Source organism: Phodopus roborovskii, unplaced genomic scaffold (assembly GCF_943737965.1).
Source record: "Phodopus roborovskii unplaced genomic scaffold, PHOROB, whole genome shotgun sequence".
Classification (NCBI taxonomy): Eukaryota; Metazoa; Chordata; class Mammalia; order Rodentia; family Cricetidae; genus Phodopus; species Phodopus roborovskii.
In genome coordinates, this window is record NW_026126541.1 from 7,078,633 (window position 1) to 7,098,238 (window position 19,606).

The following is a 19,606-nucleotide window of genomic DNA, read 5'->3' on the forward strand; positions in this document are numbered from 1 at the left end:
CAACCCAGATCCAATGTTGTTTGCTTATAGGTCTTGAAGCCACCCGCCACTTGGACCCCATCAGAATATATCTTCTCTTTCCCTCTCATTTGGACCTGTTACAAGTATTTAAGATTCTGGGAATGGAAGAGGGGTGCTCACAGTGGGGGAGTCAGGGTCAGAGATCCACAAAACAAAGAACCAGGAAGACCTTTGCAAATTTGAGATGAAGAAGGCATTGAGATCTTCAGGAAGTGGATCTGCCTAGGTTCAGGGCCAAACCTCATAGTCCCCCGACTCCATGTCGCCACAGAACTACAGGTATCATGATCTGTCCTTATACACACCCTTAAAACCCCAAGAACCTGCCATTTTAAATAAAAACATCAGACACATAGAAAGACCAGTCCTGAACACTCACATGCTCTCTGAGGCTGTTAAGCAGATCACCTGAGTCACACAGCTGATACCATCCGGCTCCCAAATGCAGGGCAATGTATCTCTCACTGCCAGGACCCAGAGTTGCACCTCCATTAAGACTAGGAGTCTCTCTCTTAGCTAACATGGGAAAAGTCTGGACACCTGTCCCTCTACAGTTAGGTTAGAGCACCCCCTGTGGCCACTCTGGAGACTGCAGGCCTGGTTTTGTTTTTCTATCATAAGGTGTTTCCCCCCACATGCATTCTTACTTCTACACCTACATTCAGTTTGTAAAAATTAGGAACCGGCTACCTCTAAAGAGACTCTGCCACCACCATGCACACCCGGGATGTATGTGTCAGTGACGTGTGAATCGCCCCCACGCACACCCAGAAATCGATCTCAGTTGCTACACTGCTTTCCACACTGGAGGGATATATAGGGAAGCCCAGCGTCCCTGAGTTCCCATCTAACCTGAGTGGCACTTCTGGACTACAGTGGTACCTTTTGTATGAACAGGGGGGAGTAGGGGCTAGAAGGCCGGATGAGTGGATCAGAGCCAAGGGTCGGCCAAGTTACAACTCAAGTCCCCCCGTGCTGGCTAGAGTCGTCTGAGAGGAGACTATCCTAATTGAGAAAATGCCTCCATAAGATCAAATTGTAGGCAAGCCAGAAAGGCATTCTCTTAATTTGTCATTGATGGGGGAGGGTCCAGCCCATTGTGCATGATGCCATCCCTGGGCTGGTGATCCGGGCTTCTGTGAGAAAGCAGGTTGAGCAAGCCAGTTAGCAGCACACACACACACACACACACACACACACACCCCATGGCCTCTGCAGCAGCTCCTGCCTTCAGCCTCCTTCCTTGTTTGGGTTTCTGTTGTGAATAATCTTTTTCTACACTGTGAAGATGTATCACTTGGATTGGTTTAATGAAAAGCTGAATGGCCAATCGCTAGACAGGATTTGGGGATGCAGGGAAAAAAGGTAGAGTAACCAGCTGGACACAGAGGAAGGCAGGTCAGAAGAGAGGTAAAAGCCATGAGCCACATAACAGCATGCAAATGTATAAGAATGGGCTGATTTAAATTATAAGAGCTAGTTAGAGACAAGACTGAGCTACTGGCTAAGCTTTCATAATTAATAATAAGTCTCCGGTGTCATAGTTTTGGATATGGAGAAAAAAATTATAGTTTGAAAATAAAGTACTTAAAGAGAGAAGTAAAACAGTAATAAAAGAAGAAGAAGAAGAAGAAGAAGAAGAAGAAGAAGAAGAAGAAGAAGAAGAAGAAGAAGAAGAAGAAGCCAGAGAAAGATTTGCTACAAATGGCAATCAATGTGGGGGCACATATTTCTACATAAGACCTGAGAAAGCTTTAAAAAGGTTCCAAACACACACACATACACACAAACAGAACCAAAATGTGGCTTCTTAGGATCGGGGGGAGGGGGGGGAGAGAGGACACTGGGAAGGAGAAGGCAGAGTAACCCAGTCCCACACAGAGGACGCCAGACATGCAGGAGGAGAGGTAAAAGCCACAAGCCATGTGGCCACACATAAATTAATAGAAATGGGTTAATTTAAGCTATAAGAGCTAGTTAGAATAAACCCAAGCCATCGCCCAGCTTCCATAATGAACAAGTCTCCATGTTATAATTTGGGAGCTGGCTGGCAGGACAGAGAAAGGCTCCTTGCAAGTTCCTGCCCTCCTAACTTTGTCTGATGATCTGTTACAGGGAACTGTGAGTAAAATAAAGCCTTTCCTCCCCAAGCAGCTTCTAGTGATGGTGTTTCATTGCAGCTGTATTAATTCCAACCAAGACATTCCTTAAGACAAGAAGCTGGAAGGTATTCTAGCCTCCAGGCGTCTGCCCTAAGACCCAGAGCCTCACCTGTCGGCTTCTCGGAACATGTCCCTCTCCCTCTGGGAATGGATGTCCTGGATGATAGCAGCCACATTTTTCCCAGGTTTCTAGGCAAAAGCAGAGAAATCATTAGCGAGTACTGCTGGTGTCGGTGGGAAGCAGCTATGGCCTGCCTTGTTCGCCGCTCAGCCCACCAGCGGGGAAATGAAACCTTCTGCAGGAAAGATAAAAAGGACTGATCCAAAAGATGAGGGTTGTGAGAAAGAGGAGGACCAAAGTAGTACCGAGGGCCCAGAGAGCAAGGCGTGCGAAGTGTACCTTAATAAAGCAGATATTAAAAAGAAAAGAACTAACTGGGCTTTGGTGGCACACACCTTTAATCCCAGCACTCGGGAGGCAGAGGCTGGCGAATCTCTGAGTTTAAGGCCAGCCTGGTCTACAGAGCAAGTTCTGGGACAGCCAGAGCTACACAGAAAAAAAAAAAAAAAAAAAAAAAAACCCTGCCTTTAAAAAAAACAAAAAAACAAAACTGAAAAAAAAACCCTGCCTTTAAAAAAACAAAACAAAACAAAACAAAAATCCCCATTAACCATGTCAAATGTTGCTAATGACTTTTTATTAAGAAAGCTAACCAGCCAGGCTTTGGTGGCTCACACCTGTAATCCCAGCACTCGGGAGGCAGAGGCAGGTGGATCTCTGTGAGTTGGAGGCCAGCCTGGTCTACAGGGCTATTTCCAGGACAGGCTCCAAAGTTGAGGGAAACCTGGGTCTGGAATTCTGCGTTCTCAGCAAGGCACGGCTACTGGTCGGCTACCACCACAGTCAAGGGTAGGTCTGGGAGGGACACCCAGCACAGGTGAGAATGGAGGAGGGCCTGTCTGCGGTTTCAGAGTAAGAGCCCAGGGACACAGGGGATATAAGATGTGCAAGCCAGGGAGGCGTCACCCGTCAGAGGCAGCCACAAAGGAAAGAAGGACAAAGAGAAGACAGTGACTCTGGCCCTGGGACATGAGAAAGGGAGGGCACAGACCCAGGGACCCAGCATTAGCTGGGCCAGCTACTGCGAAGGATACCTCACATCAGGCAAATGGTACTTGTATTCAACAGAAAGTATAAACCTTGACACTTTATAAGTCTATGCAGTGTCACTCGCAAGTGCCAGGTTGCCCCGAATACACATTGTCAACTATCTCCATATCTACTCGAATGGCCCCAAAACCTTGCAGAGCCCAAGGCTGTTGGGAAGAGGCCAAAGCTGGGCCAGGACTGGGATAACACTCCTGCCCAGCACGTTTCCTTCCTCCCACACTCATCCTAGACAGGGATGAGCTGGTCTTTCTGCCTTCCCTTAGAAGCTGGCCACTGCTTTCATGCAGCCAGCATGTGACAAACAATGGAGCTTGAGAACAGTAATGGGAGCCGCCAGGACCAATGAAATCTACTAGTTATACACATCACCTATGAGCCAGATGCAGATCCCAAACCTGTGGCTTGTGCTCGCACAACTGAATCAGGCAGGGGCTAAAGAATATGTCCCCAAACTGGGCAACTTTCCAGAACACAGTAAAATTCCTGGAGTGGGTTGGACAGGAGCTCTATTTTGTAAAAAAAAAAAAAAAAAAAAGTTTCAGAGGTCAATGTTTTCTGCTCTTCTGGAATTTAATGCCTTCCGGGTTCTTCCTTTCAGACCCCGGGAAGCAGGAGGAGGAAGAGGAGGATAGCCTTGTGGGGCAGCGGATAGAGACACAGGTTTTACAGAACCCCCACCCCAGGGCAGCCGACATGGTCACCACAGGAAGCACTCAGGCTCCTCTCCTTATGGTGTAAGTGTCACAACACTGTCATCGTCCCAGAAGTGAAAGAGAACCGATCTGTCTACAGTGACTACTGGGGTACCTTGTCACTATAGGACGATTTGAACACACAACACTGTAGAATGAATGTAGAGCGAATCCTGTCTATTCTTATGAGAGCTGTACCCTGACCTTTTCGCACCCTGGAAATTCTTTTGAAGCAAGCCTCAGACGCCACGTCTCTTCCTCTACTCTATGGTGACATTGTTGCAGATCAATAGCCACACTGTACATCGCAAAGCTCTCACTGTCGATACATCTTGTCTCTAAGACACCCAGGAAAGTGCTTGCTTACTGACAGAGAGGCACCAGAAGTTGGAATCTTAACCCTGTGAAAGCATTCCTGGTTCTGCCATCCAACTGGCAGAGCCTGGGGTCACAGCTTATTGAATGTGGGGAATTCACCATCCATACCAGAAAGGCAGAAAAATGAGACCCGTTTGGCACCCACAAAAGCCTCAGAGCAGGACAAACTGCATCCTATGAAGGCTTCCGGGATGGGGGTGGGGTTTTAGGCCCTCTGACAGCTCTGTAGATGCTGGTCCCACCTCCAAGGCCTAGTGAAGACTTTGGAATTCTCTACATGAGCCTGAAATCCAGCAGAACCAGGCTCTATTAACGGGGCCTCAATTATCTCTGCTGTGATTAGGCTTCTCAGACTGTACACCCTCCTTTCATTCAGCATCTTCCTGGGAATCCCCTGTCTGTAATGCTAATTCTCCTATCCTACGTGGCCCAGCCAATCAACCCACAGCCTTCTCCTGGCCACAGAAACCGGTCAGAGGCTTTGTGGAAGCTATTAGGGTAAGTCTGCTTCTGTCTCATTGAAGGAGATGGGACGTGGGCTCCCAGGCTAGAGCTGCCGAGGGCTGCCATGCCATGCCATCTAGAGGAGAGAGCCTGGGGCTGTGGGATGGGGAAGGGGGGACCCCATGAAGAACTGGGAAAACAAGGCCATGACAACAGAAAGCAGAACAGAGAACGACATCTTCATGGTCTCATCTGGGGCAAAAAAATCCGCTGTACCTGCAGCCAGCTATTCCAGAACTTAAATTTACATGAGCAAAGAAGTTCCTTCATTCATCTACAACAATGGGCTTAATTGCCGCAGGTTTCTGTTATATGCTGAGAGAGTGTATGTGTGTGACCGAGCAGCTTCATGTCAGTTTAGGGGCTATAAAGTCTATTACTCCACAGTTGGAATATGCTGAAGGTCACAATGACCCAAAGGAACAGTATGACATGAGGAGCTGGAAACCCTTAGCAAAGGTCAGAAAACAGTATGTTCCAGGCCATTGCCACTCAAAGTGTGCTCCTAGGACCAGGGGCACAGAAATGCAGAAACGCTTTGCCCCAGACCTGCAAAATCCAAATAATTTTGCCAAGAGCCCGGGTGACTTCACGTGCCCTGAAGTTGAGAAGCTCTGTCAGAATGCTGTCTGTCCAGTGTTCTGCCTGGGCATCTGCGAGCACAAAACTACCCCAGTTTCTGCTTTCTTATTTCTTTCTGTGTTTTCATGTAGACGGTAGAAAATTTAACAATTTGATATTTTAAAAAAAATTACTGTATCTGATGCAAACCCAAAGTTGTCTCAGGGGTTTTTGCTTTGTTTTGTTGGCTAGTTGGTTTTATTTGTTTTGTTATTGGTGTTATTGAGAAAGGCTCTCACTGGGTAGCCCTGGCTGACTTGGAATTCACAAGACAAGGCCAGCCTGATCTTACATTTACAGAGTTTTGCCTGCCTCTGCCTCTGCCTCCCCAGTGCTGGGGTTAAAGGCAATCACCACACCCAGCCAACAGTTGTAATGTGTATAAATAAGAATCTGGGGAAACAACAGTCTGATGGATGTTTATTCAGGGAAAATTCACTTACACCAGAAACAGATGACCGCCGGCAGGTTCCCGTCCCAAGGATGCCTCTGGATGTTCTTTCTCTGACAAGCAAGAGAGTGCTGGGGTCCAGGACCCCAGACCTAGTGCCCCCCCATCCCTGGTCATGCCTGCACCTCTCCCCATGCTCCAATGGGCGTGGTTAGTGCAACAGGTGTGGGTGGTGTAGATATCACACTACAATTCCCCTTTTAGTCTAAAAAAAAAAAAAACTATATACAAAGACAGTGAATATCAAGTATGCTCTAGGAGAAGGAAAATCAAGAACATACAAACTTAAGACCTATAAACAGGCTCACATTTTCACCATGGATCATCCAGTAACTATGATCTTGGGCAGGTTGTGGAACTTCTATTAGACTCAATATCTTCATCTGTAAAAGTGAGATTATAATACCTGTCTGGCAGGACTGACGTCAAGATTAAAGTAGATAATGTATGAACGTACTTAATACGTTACTTGCCCCAGAGTTGCAAGATCCAATTAAAGGTATACATTATACCCTTATAATTACTGTGATTATCCGCCCTGCACACCTCACAGGATACTGATGGTGAGACTGAAAAGAAAATTGTTTAAAACCAAAGAACTCAAGTACGGTCCTGAACTCATCTGAAGGCTGAGGTTCATAGAACTCAAGTACCGTCCTGAACTCATCTGAAGGCTGAGGTTCATAGAACTCAAGTACTGTCCTGAACTCATCTGAAGGCTGAGGTTCATAGAACTCAAGTACCGTCCTGAACTCATCTGAAGGCTGAGGTTCATAGAACTCAAGTACCGTCCTGAACTCATCTGAAGGCTGAGGTTCATAGAACTCAAGTACCGTCCTGAACTCATCTGAAGGCTGAGGTTCATAGAGGTTAAGCAAGTTGGCTCAAAGCAGAAAGGGGCAGAGCCTAGGACGGTGCCATCCCTCTCTTTCTGGCATAGCGCACATATTTGTTGGTTCCTTGTTTCCACGTCTCTTCTCCCATCAGACTAAGTTCCCCACACACTGGCTTCCTCCATGCCCATGGCACCAGCTCAGTCACCCACAGCAGCACTCAGGGAACCTTTGCTGAATGCAAGTCTCAGCCCGCGTGACATCTTTGACAGTAACCCTGAACCACCCAGACTGTCTTGGAACTTCAAGAAACTACTGTTGTTCAGCCTAATTCCAATCTTAGGACCTTGCATTTGGAGGCCCAGCCTCCACTGGGAACTCAGTGTAGACATTTCATTCCGGCCCCCCAGGGGAAAACAGGAACTGGCTAGGTACAGAACAGGGTGGGGCTTTTCACCTGACCCATGCTTTTATTACAGAGGAAGATTCCAGGTTGGGAAGGACCTCCAGAGGCAGCAATGCAAGCAGAGCACAGGGGGACCTAGGGCAACTGGTTGACACATTACCCTTTCTGCGTAGGTTGACTTGTTAGAATGTTTGCCCTTGCTAGAAGCAACCTTAGGCTTTGTCATCTGACATCAACCCCCAAGATTAAGGGCAGATAAAGGGCTGTGAGTTGTGAACAAATTGGACCCTAAGTAAAAATGAACTAGGAAAAAAGTCATTAGGTAGAACAGTAGAAAGCATAAAATAAGAGGGTTGGGTTAAACACCAATATGGCAACAATTATAATAAACCCAAACAGACCAAGTGTTCCAGTCAAGAGAATAGCAAATCAACCAGAAGACAAAATATAAAAGAAAATCACAGGCTTGTGACTTGGAAAGAAACTTCCCACCAAGAAAACCAGAGCCAGTTACACATATAAGAAAAAGTACTCAACCTTTTAAGCCATCAGGAAAACAAAAAATAAAACTGTTCTAAACCAGAACACTATACCCACCCCGTACCCAAATTTAAAAGTCAGACAAATTAGGGTTAGCAAGAATGTGTTCCACTACAAAGAAGAGAATGTTAGGCTGTGACAAAGCACTTTGGGAAGAGCTCATTGTCACCTAGCAGAGTTGAGGTCAGCCCGCCTGGTCATCTAGCAATCCCAATTCCATCCATGTGCGTTTGTACCACGATAACACGTTTGACAAGTAGATTAGCACTAATGTTAATATCACCAAACTGGAAAGGACCTAATGTCCATCAGCCGTAAGACAGATGAACACATGACAGGCCACGGAGCAACAGAACAATGAAAAGACATGAAGGAGTGTGTTAGACAGAAGACAACTAGGCATGCGATTTCCCACTATCTAACGTTTAAGAATGGGAAAAGCTAAGCTCCGCCACTTAGGGTGATATGAGGAGGGGGTAGAGCTAAAGGAACAACACAGAAGTTATTATTATCTTCAGAGTAAGGAGAATGGAAAAGGAGGGCTGGGCGTGAGGAGGGCCCCAAGGATTTCTGGGAATTGTCCACATTTTATTCCTTAACTTTTGTGGAGCTTTTATGAGGTATATGGATCTGACTCAAGACTAATAGTAAATTGCAACTAATTAATTCTATATAGATTATATACTGCTCAAGAAGGAAAAGGAAGGAAGAATGCAGAGCAAGGTCAAATGAAACCAAAGCCCACTTAGGGGCTGGGACTGCATCTGCGTGGTCCAGTCAGTCGAGTGTTTCCTAGAAAGACTTATATGGGCTTCAGAAACCTATGGAAGATGGAAGAGAGAACAAGAGCCAAGGGCGGGGGCATGTTGGGGGGAGAAATGTTACCAGAGGTCCGAATGGACCAAGAGGTTGTATTTAAGGGTAGAAGTATCCTTACCAAAACACAAACACCCTCCTTCCTCCTTCAAGACTTCTGTGTAGGCCTTTCCCTCCAGAACCCCTAGCTGCCAAGTAGGCTTAGGCATGCCTGTACCTCTACTCACCTCAATGAAGAGTTTTCTTTATATATATATATATATATATATATATATATATATATATATATATATTATTTATTTATTGATTGAGAATTTCATACATATATGTCGATTATGTTCTCTCCCTACCCAACTCTTCCCAGACCCTCCCTCTCCCTTCAGTGAGCAATTTTCTTACCATGATGTCATTTCCGTTTCTAAGTGATATCCTCAAGATCAGTGACTAACCTTTCTGTTGTTTCCTAAGGTGGCTTTCCCAACAGTACTTAGATAAACACCTGGCAAGCAAGAGGGCACAGCTGATGCTTGCTGAATGACGGACTAAATGAAAGAATGCAGTACCTTCAGCTGCAATTCCTTGTATCTCTTGGACATCCGGATGAGTAACTTCTCACCATTGATCATGGCAGACTTCTCTTGGTAGTACTGGACCATAGCCTGTGCAGCTTCCGTGTAAGCCATCTCTAGAAAAGCCTAGGGTGGACAGTAAGACAGACAGTGGACTTGATTTAAGGACCTTAAACACAAATCAATACTAGCTATGATTCCATGTTGATAAAGCTTAAAAAACATGTGACATAATCAATGTAACAAGCCGGAGTTGCAAGTTCTTCTAGAGTGGCGTTTGGGAGCTGACTGGAAAGCCTGATGTTCTAGAAATGTTCTTTATCTTGGCCTAGCTCCTAATTATATGGGTTACATATGTTAAAAAAAAAAAAATTAATGGAGCTGAACAAGTATACTTTTTGCACTTGGGAGTATCTGTTTTATAGCTCAATAAAAAGAAAAATGAGCACAAGAAAGAACTCTCTTTGATCCCATGAGTTCAAAGAGAACTTTTTATTAACTTCACCAAAAGAGCTCATTACAGGATGGCTCCTATCCTGGTTTCCATGGTTACCAAACACTATTCTTAGTTATATATGTGCATCCTGAGTTCCATCATCCTATGGAAGGCCTTGTGGGGTGGGAGGGCTCACTAACTCACAGTCCCCATGTGGGCTCTTGTGCACATGGCCTTGGGCTGCCGTGTGGTGGAGGCAACATCAGGAGACAGGAGCAGAAGCCCAAGGAGGCTACTTGAGCCCCATTCTCCTCATTCAAACGAAGTAGATTTGAAAATTCAGGGCTATAAGCCCCTAGATCTAGAGGATGGCCAGGCTGCTGTGGCTTGGAGAGAAGAATCCCCAGACCATATTGACACAGCATCTTCCTTCTTTCCTTAACTGTTCTGATAAACACATCCCATGTCTACAGCTTCTAATAAACTGTCTTAATGGACATGCCCATTTACCCAGGAGTTGTTTGTGCAAATCAGTGGCTGTTAGAGTTTTGTGTTTGGTTTAAACAATGGTGTGGACTGATGCTGGTCCCTCCGTGCTGAGGTTTACAGTAGTGCAGAGATACTTTAATCCATCAACGTATATTTAGGGGGCAATAGCTTTCCTGTGTCAGTGAGCAACTCATACCAAAGTGGCCTTCCTCAATTCACAAAGGCCTACTCTGCTTGTGACTAGAGAGTTCTTGTTATGAGCTCCTAATCCTCCCCCTAATCCTTCCCCTGTTTGTCATCTTCCTCTTTCTCTGCTAGTTAATTTCAGATACATGTTTTGTTTTGTTTTGTTTTAACCACAGTACTGTGAAGTACGAGAACAAAGAAAGCAGAATTCCTTAGGGTTTATTTCAGATGATACCACCCACTTCTTTCTAAGGTCTCTTGCTTGATCTAAACTTCTACCTATCAATCCTCAGATGGGGAAAACACTACTTAATCTAGGCAGCCTTGTTGCTTTAATGTTAAATTTACCTGACTCTGTATGTTTACCCAACACAGAACTCCTGAGACAAACGCACACTGGATATGCTATCTCCAGACTGAGGAACAGAGACCACAGCTGTGGTTTCAAGTTCCAGGGTTCATCCCTACACTGAGGAAAGGACTCCTTACTTGTTCTTTAGCTAAGCCTTAAGCGGGGGCACATGGTGGGTGGGGGGGGAACAGGGCTGGAGAAGCGGCTCAGTTAGCAAGAGTGCTTGCTGCATAAGCATGAGCCCTGAGTTTGGATCCCAGCACCCATGCAAAAGTTTAGTGTAACCCCAGTGCTGTGCATGGGCAGAGACCAAGAGGATTGTGGGAGCTCACTGGCTGCTAGCCTAACTCCAGGTTCAATGCTGAGGGTCATAGGGCAAGACACCCAAGCCCCTTCCCCTAGTGTGCTGCCAGAGGCCTTGGGTTCAGTCCCCTGTGCTCTGTTTCAGTCCCTCTATGCTGGTCTGCTAGGTGACCTCACATGTGGACACCAGAGACAATTCTAAATGTCTCTTTCCTAGTAGTCCTTGTCCGGGTCCCCACCCAGTCAACCGGAAGTGATCAGCTAAGAAACCGGGCCTGTAGTATTAGCTCAGGAGATCAGTTGGGAGTCTGTCAGCTCCTATTTGGAGGCCAATTAGTTTTTCTATGTTAAGGAGCACCTTAACATAGTGACACCCTCCCCTCCAGGCAATGAGCAGGCGATTGATTGGAGGGCCGAAGAACAGTCCCGGAATAAGCCTCTGTCAAAGCAGCCAACAGTGTTTCAACTCTCTGTATTTCAAACGTGTCACAGTCTCCTTCCGCCACCATGCAGCTCATCATACATCCCAGAGTGGACGTGGGGACATGGGGACGCCTACCTGATTAGTCGACTTCATGAGGATGTAATTAGTGACCTTGCCAAAGGGCAGCCCCAGGTTAATGACGTCATTCTCTGTGCAGCTACCCTCAGGGAGATTGCAGATGTGCACCACGCGGCCAGCACCTTTCCTCTGTGTGAACTGCTGGGGACAAAGTGCAGGGCTGAGTCTTCAGAGGACACATCCCTCCACCCCAGTCCAGGCATTCCAGATGGCCTACTCCACAGGTAACACCGTATGGCCGTTCATAAAAACGAACTCCGGGAAGAAACACACTCACAGATACACACAAACTGCCAATTTTATGTCTTCTAGCTATAAAAGGGATTCATATTTCCAGTGAGTAGGAAGATACGAGGCTGGAGAGCAACTAAGGAGGTATCCATATACTGTAAGTGGGAGCTGCATCTTGACACCCTTGAATATAATGTTTTCTCAATATTAAACAAAAATTAAGATATATGTAGGCCATGACCCCAAGAGCCCGCTTTTGGAAGAGTGTTTGATTAAAATTAATAATAATTAATTTGAAGGTGCATGTGTACAATATATTTACTGCATGTTTTGGGAACAGCCTCCATGACCAACAATCGGGGAATGCCTAGGTAAATGATGGTTCAGATGTATGATGGGAAAAAAATCACAGGCAGTAGAAGGATATGGAATATTTTTAAGACAAATCGTCAGGTGAAAAACGGGTTGCAAACTAGCATGTATACCATAGTGTTGTCTCTGAAAGGCAGAATCGTATGGGAAAGGGAGAAAACAAGAACTGTAAAATTTGTGATAATTATTGGAAGTGAGCGACAGGAACTTAAGAGTTAATTATGCTCACCCCTATTTTGCAGTTTGTTTGCAGTGAAAGTTTTTACAGATTATCTGCAAACCCTGAAAAAGGCGGGAGCTAGCATCAACCTGCCAAGGCCTGCTACCCTCAGAGGAGGGGGGGGGGCAGGGCAGGACAGGGAGGGAGGACGGACACGCTCAACCTGTTTGAGGTGTTCAACTTCAACTTTAAAGGGTTCCTTTCCGTGGAAACGGTGACAGGAAGGTTTTTGGGAACACAGATAGTCATGGCTCCAACATGTGGTTTTATGGCAACTGCTTTTCAGAACATTTTCCAGCCTTGGGATCCTTTCTCCAAACAAAAGCCTGCTCAGCAACCAGATACGCTCAGCAAATAAAAAGGAGACTGTTCGGGTCAAACGTTGGGGTTCTAAACCCTGTTCCCATCCCCACCAGGAAGAAGGGAACCAGGTCTAAGGAACACAGCCTTCAAGCCAGGACCTGAGTTGATCCAAGCTCCTGGAGGATGCCTATGGATTAGCTTTGGTCAAAGTTTAATCAACCCCAACATCCAGGAGTGCAAGAATCAGGAACCAGCACCAACCCACCATGGGAGAGATGGGTGTAGCCTTCAAAACCCAGAAAACAGCCCAGTGCTGAAACCTACATTAATTAGCAGTCATCACTTTCCAGGTAGGGTGAATTTCAGTAGCTAATTATGGCCTGACTCCGCTGAGGTAAGAGAAAAGGGGTATTTCAGGCCACATCCCTAACAAGGGCTGGTACTTAGGGAAACACTACCATGAAAAGTCCTCATTTGTCTCATCTGGGCTGAGGACAATTAGACTCAATTACCATTTCCCTTTATGGTTCCACCTTGAATTAGAGATGCTTCAGGTGCCCCTTCCAGACTCCGCCCTCCAATCTTATCCAGGTGTCAAACACTTTCCCAGAGGGGGAGCACTAATTCAGCCTGCAGCTCAGAGGAGCACCCTCTCCTTTCCCTGGGGAGAAGCACCCACTTCCTCTCAGGAGGAACCCCGCGGCCACACCGCCGCTGCCGCCTGAATGCAAGGGGGGGAGTCTGAGCCTAGGTAACAAAGACTGAGCCCTCGGTGAGGAGGGTGAATTGAGGGCGGGAATCTTGGCCTCCCACTGAGGTGGTCTGAGGCCAACCCTGCAGGACTCCCCAGCAAAGCCAAGTAAAGCAGCTAGTTCTCTGACTTTACACCTGGAAGATTAAGCCTGGGCACTCTGCCTGACTGGCTTTTAGCACCACATGCATGTTTCTGCCCCCCACGTGACCTTGCTGCGGTTAGCCTGAGTGACATATGTCTGGACTACACAGCAGCCAGACAAGCGGAGTGATTCTGGGCATCTCTCTCCCAGCAAGTGACCAGGCAAGGGGACCCTGCACCGTGTACTGTAAGGGGATGGTGTAAGAGGCCTTTGTCTGAGCCCAGCACAACACACAGGATACTCATCCCAGAGAACAAACTCACAAACTGCTGGTGGTGAAGAACTACAGGCTTCCACATCAAAGGCGCTGAGATAAATCCATAGCAAAGTTCTCGCTCACGTTTTCCAGGTTCAATCCTTGACCCCTCCTCCCCACACTAGTCAGACATAGACTTTTCTTGACTCTTTGGATGCCATGAAAGATTAGTATTCTTCTACTTAATTGTCTCAGTGCAGAGTTTCCCAACCAGTGAACTACACACAGGTTTTAGATGTACCAAGATACAAATTTCCTCAGCTGAGGGCCATAGACCTCCAACGGCAACCCCCCCCACACACACACACACTCCATCCTTTTCAAAGTAAGCCGTGGGATGAAAATCTATGTTCTATGTTCATGGTTTGTTCTGGGTTGTCTGGCGTCAGATGTGATAAACCCTATACTGCTAGAAAGGCAAAATGCTTTTCACGAATTACATTATTTTTCTGATACTTTATTTTAAAAGACTCCAGCCTGTGTTCTTTATTATCTCTTTTGTAGATATTAACTGCCGTTTAGACTCAAGCCATGTTTGATTCATTAAAAAAAAAAAAAAAAAGTAAACAGGTATTACTGCTTTGTTCTTGAAACAACTTATATAAACATGTCTATTATTTGCCCTGTTCCCTGTGAAAGACCTTAATGAGGGATGGTCAAAGGGGGGAGGGAGGCAGAGGGAAGTCCCTGGATGGGTACAACTGGGGTGAGGTTTGATCTCTGAGAGCTCTGACAACTCCAGAGCTTTTGATCAAGCAGCAGGATGCTATGTGGAAATGGCTAGGTTGGGTCTGCTAATTAGCCCTAAATGGTCTTTGGAGTTAATGATACAGTAGCCTTTCCCTTTTCTGTAGGGAATACCTTCCAAGACACTTAGTGAATTCCCAAAGCAAATCCTGTATAAACTAATTTTTTCTACTTATACATATCTTATTCAACTTACAAGTTCAACTTATAAACTGGGCATAATAAAAAATTAAAATGAACTACTTATAAACTAGAACAATTATAACAATATGTCATAATAAAAGTTACTTAAAACTTACAAATAAACATAAACTGTTTCTGGAATCTTCCAGTCAACGCCCTCAGACCTCAGGTGACCTTGGGTGGCAGAAACTGTGCAAAGTTAAGCCAAGGATAAGGGAACTACTGTATTATTGTGATGGGTGCTAAACAACACCTTTGCATTCTAACAGCTAAGACAACATCATGCTTCACTCTATTGATGAGGTGTCAAATTAAATATGGTTAAGGACACCTCCATGCTTGAAGCTTGTAGGCAGCTTTCCATCTAACTTAGCATGTAAAATAACTGAACACCTAACTTAGGAGCAAACAGCTAGCTTCCAGCCCATCACAGCCACCTAACTGCTTGCCCAGGTTCAAATAGGACAAACACCAACTACCTATCCAACTGCCTTGTGTCTCACTTCCTTCGCTGTCCAAAAATGCAGCCCGCTGTACGGTAGAGTGCTGCTCTCCGATTATTCTGCATGGATCCTTTGGTCAGTTGGAGCCCTGTGAGTCTCAACTCATCCAAGCTTTTAATATTTCTTAGAATGGTTAGAAAATCTGACCGGTGGTTCTGTACCTCCGATTAGTAAAAAGGGACAACGTGGTAAAACATTAACTGTGGTGACGCATTATTTATGATTTAATAAAAATTGCCTCAAGTATCAGAATGGAAAGTCAGCCATACTAGTTAGCTGTAGACACCAGGTGGCGGTGGTATGATTGAATGACCAAAAGCCACCCACCCCACCTCTTGAGGATGTGGGCATCATGTTCTCAAAGTTACTTCCTGATGTCTGGGGGCGATGACATCTTTAGGGAACCCTGAAAACTGGGTTAATTGTCTAGCTGTATCATTTTTGTCCAGTCTCTGCATAATGAAAGAGTACAGGTCTTGTCTCAAGTCCTGGCTGGAGTAGACTGTGAGGCTGGGTCGTCTCAACTGGTCACCTCGGAATTGTTCTGAGCAGTGTCTGGGAGGCTGGATCATTATCTGACCATCAGCTTGAACCCCAATATCTATCTCTGGGTTTTTATTTTTTGTGTTACCATTAACTTTGATGACTAAAAGCATTTCCAAACATGGTATGCATGTGGATGTTTGAGGTAGAAATAACGTGGGGGTGGGGGTTAGACTTTAAACTCTGGAGGCTTCCTGACAAACAAGAACCTGAACGTAAGAGACAGAGGGCCTGGGTTCAAGTCCCAAGCCGGCTACTGATTAGGAGTGTAACCCCTTTCCCTTTACAGTCACTAGTTTCCCAATACCTGGAACAAGGGAGGTGGCTGTATGTCTAAAGTCCTTTCCAAACATACAACAACTCTGCCTTGTATCGCTAAGCTTAAAAATCCTAGTCTTCCTGGAAGCTTTGCCAAGCAAAGCAGGCCTTTCCCACATGAGAACACAAACAGGAAACCCTGCCCCTCCTACCCGGCACGGCCAACGTACCAGTGAATAATCATTTGCTCCCCCTCTCCCCGTGACCAGCTCAGCCACACGTGTCCACAGGCTGGTGATTTTAGCCTTACTGTGTTGTAGGTACACTCCTGGGTCCAGAACTGTGCTCATCAGCTGTCCTGTGATCGCTGCCATGGTGTCAGAGAAGCCTGAGGTGACACAGTGCTGAGATTCACTGACGGCAGATGTATCTGGGTCTCTCTAGGGGACGGTCCTGTGTCTGGTGCATGCTTTACTGACACGGGTACCAGGGGCAGGATGCTAGGCGGCACCGACTGCTACCTCTGTACTTCTGTACTCCTGTAGTTTACTGTGAGCAAGCTACTGAATTTGTCTGGCCCCCGGCTTTGCCTGCCTATAAATCCAGGAGAATAAAACCAATTCCACGGGCTGACTGAGCAATGAAATGCCACAGTGTAAGTTAAGTGCTTTGCTATAATGTCTGACCCTCAGCGGGCGCCTACATAAGTAAACATGTGTCTCCTTATTTCCTCTTACTGGGGAAGGGGGTGCTATGATGATCTTGGATTGGGAAAGAATATTACTGCAATGATGAGAGAGAATATCCATATTCTCAAGAAATAAAATGAACAGTATTTTCAAACTATTCCTAAATGATGATTCAGAAAAGAAAATGCCTATCTGACTGACAGACAGACAGACAGATGGTGAGACACAGAAGAGAATGATGACGTAAACTGCAGGACTGCAGGAGAGTAGGGGATTGTGAATCCTGCCAGGCTCACACGAGAAACCCTTATGTCTTTTTTTTTTTTTTTTTTTTTTTTTTTTTTTTTTGTCAGTTTGAAATATATTAAAAAGCATCAGTTTTCCGGATTTTAAGGAAATGCTTGGCTCTCACAGCCTGCGTTTTGACGGTGAGGCGCTGGGGTGCTCCGTTCACACCTACCACAGGGCTCTGCTGCTCAGTTCCCAGAACACACTTGAGGCAGGTGCACTTGAGACCTTCCAGCCCAAGGTCAGACCTCTCAAAGAGCTAAGGTGTCATGGCTGTAACCAGAGCCCTAATTACCAAGTTGAAACGACAGCCGTCCTTTGCCAGCTGGGGCGGCACTGACCTCGAATGGCCCCGGTCAGTGGCTTGGGCTTCTCTTCTTCCCGGTGCCCCTCCTAGTGGTCTAAGGCTGGACCCCAGCCTTCTCAGCTTACCACAAATCTTTTATAGCTGGGTGGAAATGTGAAAAGAGCAGACAGACTTGGGGCTGAAGGTTCTGAGACCTTTCAATGCCCTTTGTTTGGTGCAGGTTGAAACAGGCTCCGTGTGTGAGTTCAAAGAGATTCTGTTCAAATACCTCAGCGTTATAATAAGGACATGGCTCAGGACAGCAGGCCTGTGGGGAAGAGAAGCTTCTAGAGTGTTTCCTGCAGCTACAGATGGTAGATTCCACCTTAAGTGAATGATCTCTGGGCTCCAACTGGATGTGCTTGGGTGATATCATTTTATTGGTGGAGTCTCTGCAGACGATGAGGGACAGAGGACAGACATTCACGTTTCATGACAATGTTTCAGAACAGAGAGTTGTGTCTTGAATTAACATAATTTAGACACAGATGCTGCTCTAACTAATGATCTCAAATAGTTAATCAAACATACTAGGTTTGACTACAATAAATCGATGATATCAGTTTCAAGGATTTGTCTGTGGCTGTTAGGTAGTTCCCATTCTGAGAAACTTTATACCCATAAACTTTAGAGTCATCAAATGTCAAAAATGGAGGCCTAGCAGGGCGTGATGGCACACACCTTTAATCCCAGCACTCAGGGGGCAGAGGCAGGAGGATCTCTGTGAGTTTGAGGCCAGCCTGGTCTATAGAGTGAGTTCCAGGACAGACAGGGCTACATAGTAAGACCTTGTCTCAATAAGAAAATAAGACGAGGTTGGAGAAATTACTCAGTGGTTAAGAGCAGTGGCCACTCTTGCAGAGAGTGGTTCAATTCCCAGCATCCACATAGCAGCTCACAACTCTCTGTACTCCAGTTCCAGAGGTTCTGACACACTTTCCTAGCTCCGTGGGCACCAGACATGGATGTGGAGCACAGTCAGACATGCAGGCCCATACACATAAAGAAATTAAAAATTAAATTTAGTTTTTTAAAATGAAAACAAGGTTGTAAAATAAGCTGTGTCCTATATCTTATTTTTAAGTACCTTTTCTTATTAAACTGTCTACACATACAAGTTGTGGTAAATGTAGCTTGCCTTCTGTTTTCTCTGCAAAGTAGGATATTCTATTCATATATATGTTAATATTAGAGTTATTTCTACAATCGTGGTGTATTGCTTTTGTAACAAGAGGAAAAACAATAAACATTTATCAAAATAATATTTTAAAATCCCCAAGTTAAAACCCACTCAAGCCCAGCCCCCTCCCCCCCCCCTCCCCGGCTCCTTCGTATCAGCCTTTGCAAATGCAGCTGGTGGTTTAGGCTAAAAGGACATAAGCTATGACAGAGCTAGAACAGGAAGAGGAAGGGGACATTAGTGTGGGTCACACTAATCCTCACGCACAAAGACGTTTGGAAGGCCTGGTAGGGCAGACCAATGTTCTAGAAAAGGCCAGCAATCCGAGGGACGACCTACTCCTTAAGCCTATGGCCTTCTTCAAACTTCCTATTTTCCTTTTGTACGAGTGCCCAGAACACAGAGTATTGGTCAGAAAGCAAAAGTAAGATGATACGCAGCAACCAGGAGGGCCACCTACCGCACCATCGCTACATAAACGTGAAGGCGACTACAATACTGCAAACGGTTTCACGGCTACACTCAGACAAAATACGTCTCTCGCGGGCACAAGAAGCCTATTTAGAGCCTGAGGCGTCTGGATGGCCCTTCAAGAAACCTGATTACTCTGTTTATGATGACTAAGACAGCCAGGGAGAAGCCACAGTGCTGTCAAATAGCTCAGCTCAAGTAAGTGAGAGGTAACATCTATGTCTGGGGACCCTGAATAGAGGGAGGACTGGGGACACACAGCAATCACATGCCACCAGCAAAGCAGACAGCCGTCACTCCAGTGTCCAGTCTCTATCATAATAAACACTGAGAGGAAAAACCCTGACTAGAGTGGGCCGGGCTGTGGCCAGACCGTTTGCTGCAGCAGCAGACGGTCTCTGGGGGAGTTTGAGATTTTTGTGGCAGTGCGGGTATGTTTTGCCCTCCCAGTCCTCTGGCTCTGCCCCTCTGCCACTTTGTCCTGCTTACAAACAGACAGCTTTCAGAGTAGCAATGGGTTTTTGTTGTTCTGCAAACAATGGTGGTTCCGCTGTGACAGACCCCTGGTTCTGTCTGGTTTTGCTCAACAGAGTGTGTTCCTGGAAAGACATACTTAAATGACTCAGAA

General features: G+C 45.9%; 1 protein-coding gene across 1 annotated transcript in view; it reads right to left on the reverse strand.

The window, feature by feature from the left end:
• Rbm20 (RNA binding motif protein 20) overlaps positions 1 to 19,606 on the reverse strand; it is a 182,646-nt gene that overhangs the window by 20,904 nt on the left and 142,136 nt on the right. The window contains exons 6-8 of the mRNA XM_051199632.1: positions 11,490 to 11,630; positions 9,159 to 9,290; positions 2,293 to 2,372 (exon numbers count right to left, since the gene is read on the reverse strand). Of these exons, the coding sequence (XP_051055589.1) occupies positions 2,293 to 2,372; positions 9,159 to 9,290; positions 11,490 to 11,630 (353 nt within the window). The remainder of the gene's footprint in view (positions 1 to 2,292; positions 2,373 to 9,158; positions 9,291 to 11,489; positions 11,631 to 19,606) is intronic.